This window comes from Myotis brandtii, unplaced genomic scaffold (assembly GCF_000412655.1).
Source record: "Myotis brandtii unplaced genomic scaffold, ASM41265v1 scaffold889, whole genome shotgun sequence".
Classification (NCBI taxonomy): domain Eukaryota; kingdom Metazoa; phylum Chordata; class Mammalia; order Chiroptera; family Vespertilionidae; genus Myotis; species Myotis brandtii.
This window is the reverse complement of record NW_005371640.1, coordinates 871,285-872,235: the sequence shown is the minus strand read 5'-3', so window position 1 is coordinate 872,235 and position 951 is coordinate 871,285. Positions and strand designations below refer to the sequence as shown.

Sequence of the window (951 nt, the reverse complement as noted above, 5' to 3'; positions counted from 1 at the left end):
GCGTGAGGGCGGTGGCGGCCTCCAGCTGGGCCAGCAGGTCCTGGCCCAGGTTGTGCCTCTTGGCCATGTGGGTCTTCATGCTGTGCTTGGAGGTGAAGAGCTTGTTGCAGGTGGAGACGGGGCAGCGGCTCTTCCAGGTGTCCACGTCCTGCAGGTGCTTCTTGGAGTGGATGTAGAGGCTGCTGCGCGCGGAGAAGCGGGCGGAGCAGCCCTCGACGGGGCACACGAAGGGCTTGGTGCCCAGGTGGGTGATGCTGTGGCCCTTGAGGTGCTCGGCGCGGGTGAAGGACTTGCCGCAGCCCTGCACGGGGCACAGGAAGCGGCGGTCGTCGTCGTGCTTGCGCTTGTGCCGCAGCAGCTTGGACATGCTGGTGAAGTTCCAGCCGCAGCCGTCGAAGTCGCACAGGAAGGGCCGCTCGCCCGTGTGGCTGCGCAGGTGGATCTTGAGGCGGCAGGCCTTGTCGTACTGCTTGCTGCAGCCCGGGAAGGAGCAGGAGAAGAGCTCCTGCTCGCGGAAGTGCGCGCGGTTGTGGGAGAAGAGCGCGCTGACGGTGATGAAGGTCTTCTTGCAGCCCGAGAAGGCGCACTGGTAGGGCCGCTCGGGCTCGAAGTGGCTGCGCTGGTGGGCGCTGAGCTTGGCCTGCGTGGGGAAGCTGTCCTCGCACACCTCGCACTTGAAGGAGTTCTCCTGCTCGTGGCCCTTCATGTGCGCCTTGAGGTTGTACACGGTGGTGAAGCTCTTGCCGCAGCCGGGCGCCGGGCAGCCGAAGGGCCGCAGCTTGTCGTGCGACTGCAGGTGCCGCTTGAGCTTGTAGGACGTGGTGAAGGTCCAGCCGCAGCCGCCCAGCGGGCACTTGAAGGGCCGCTGGCCCTGGCTGCTGCTGTGCGTCAGCAGGTGCACCTTCAGCTGGTGCTTCTTGGCGAAGGTCTGGCCGCACTGCGCCTCGGGGC

At 66.8% G+C, this 951-nt stretch overlaps 1 protein-coding gene across 1 annotated transcript in view; it reads right to left on the bottom strand.

Annotated features, from left to right (window-relative positions):
* The window catches only part of ZXDB (zinc finger, X-linked, duplicated B), a gene marked incomplete at its 5' end in the record, with an annotated part of 2,438 nt that extends 1,489 nt beyond the window's left edge, over window positions 1–949 (bottom strand). Inside the window, one exon of the mRNA XM_005885049.2 lies at window positions 5–949. Coding sequence (XP_005885111.1) covers window positions 5–949 — 945 coding nt within the window. The remainder of the gene's footprint in view (window positions 1–4) is intronic.
* Between the last annotated feature and the right edge of the window lie 2 nt (window positions 950–951).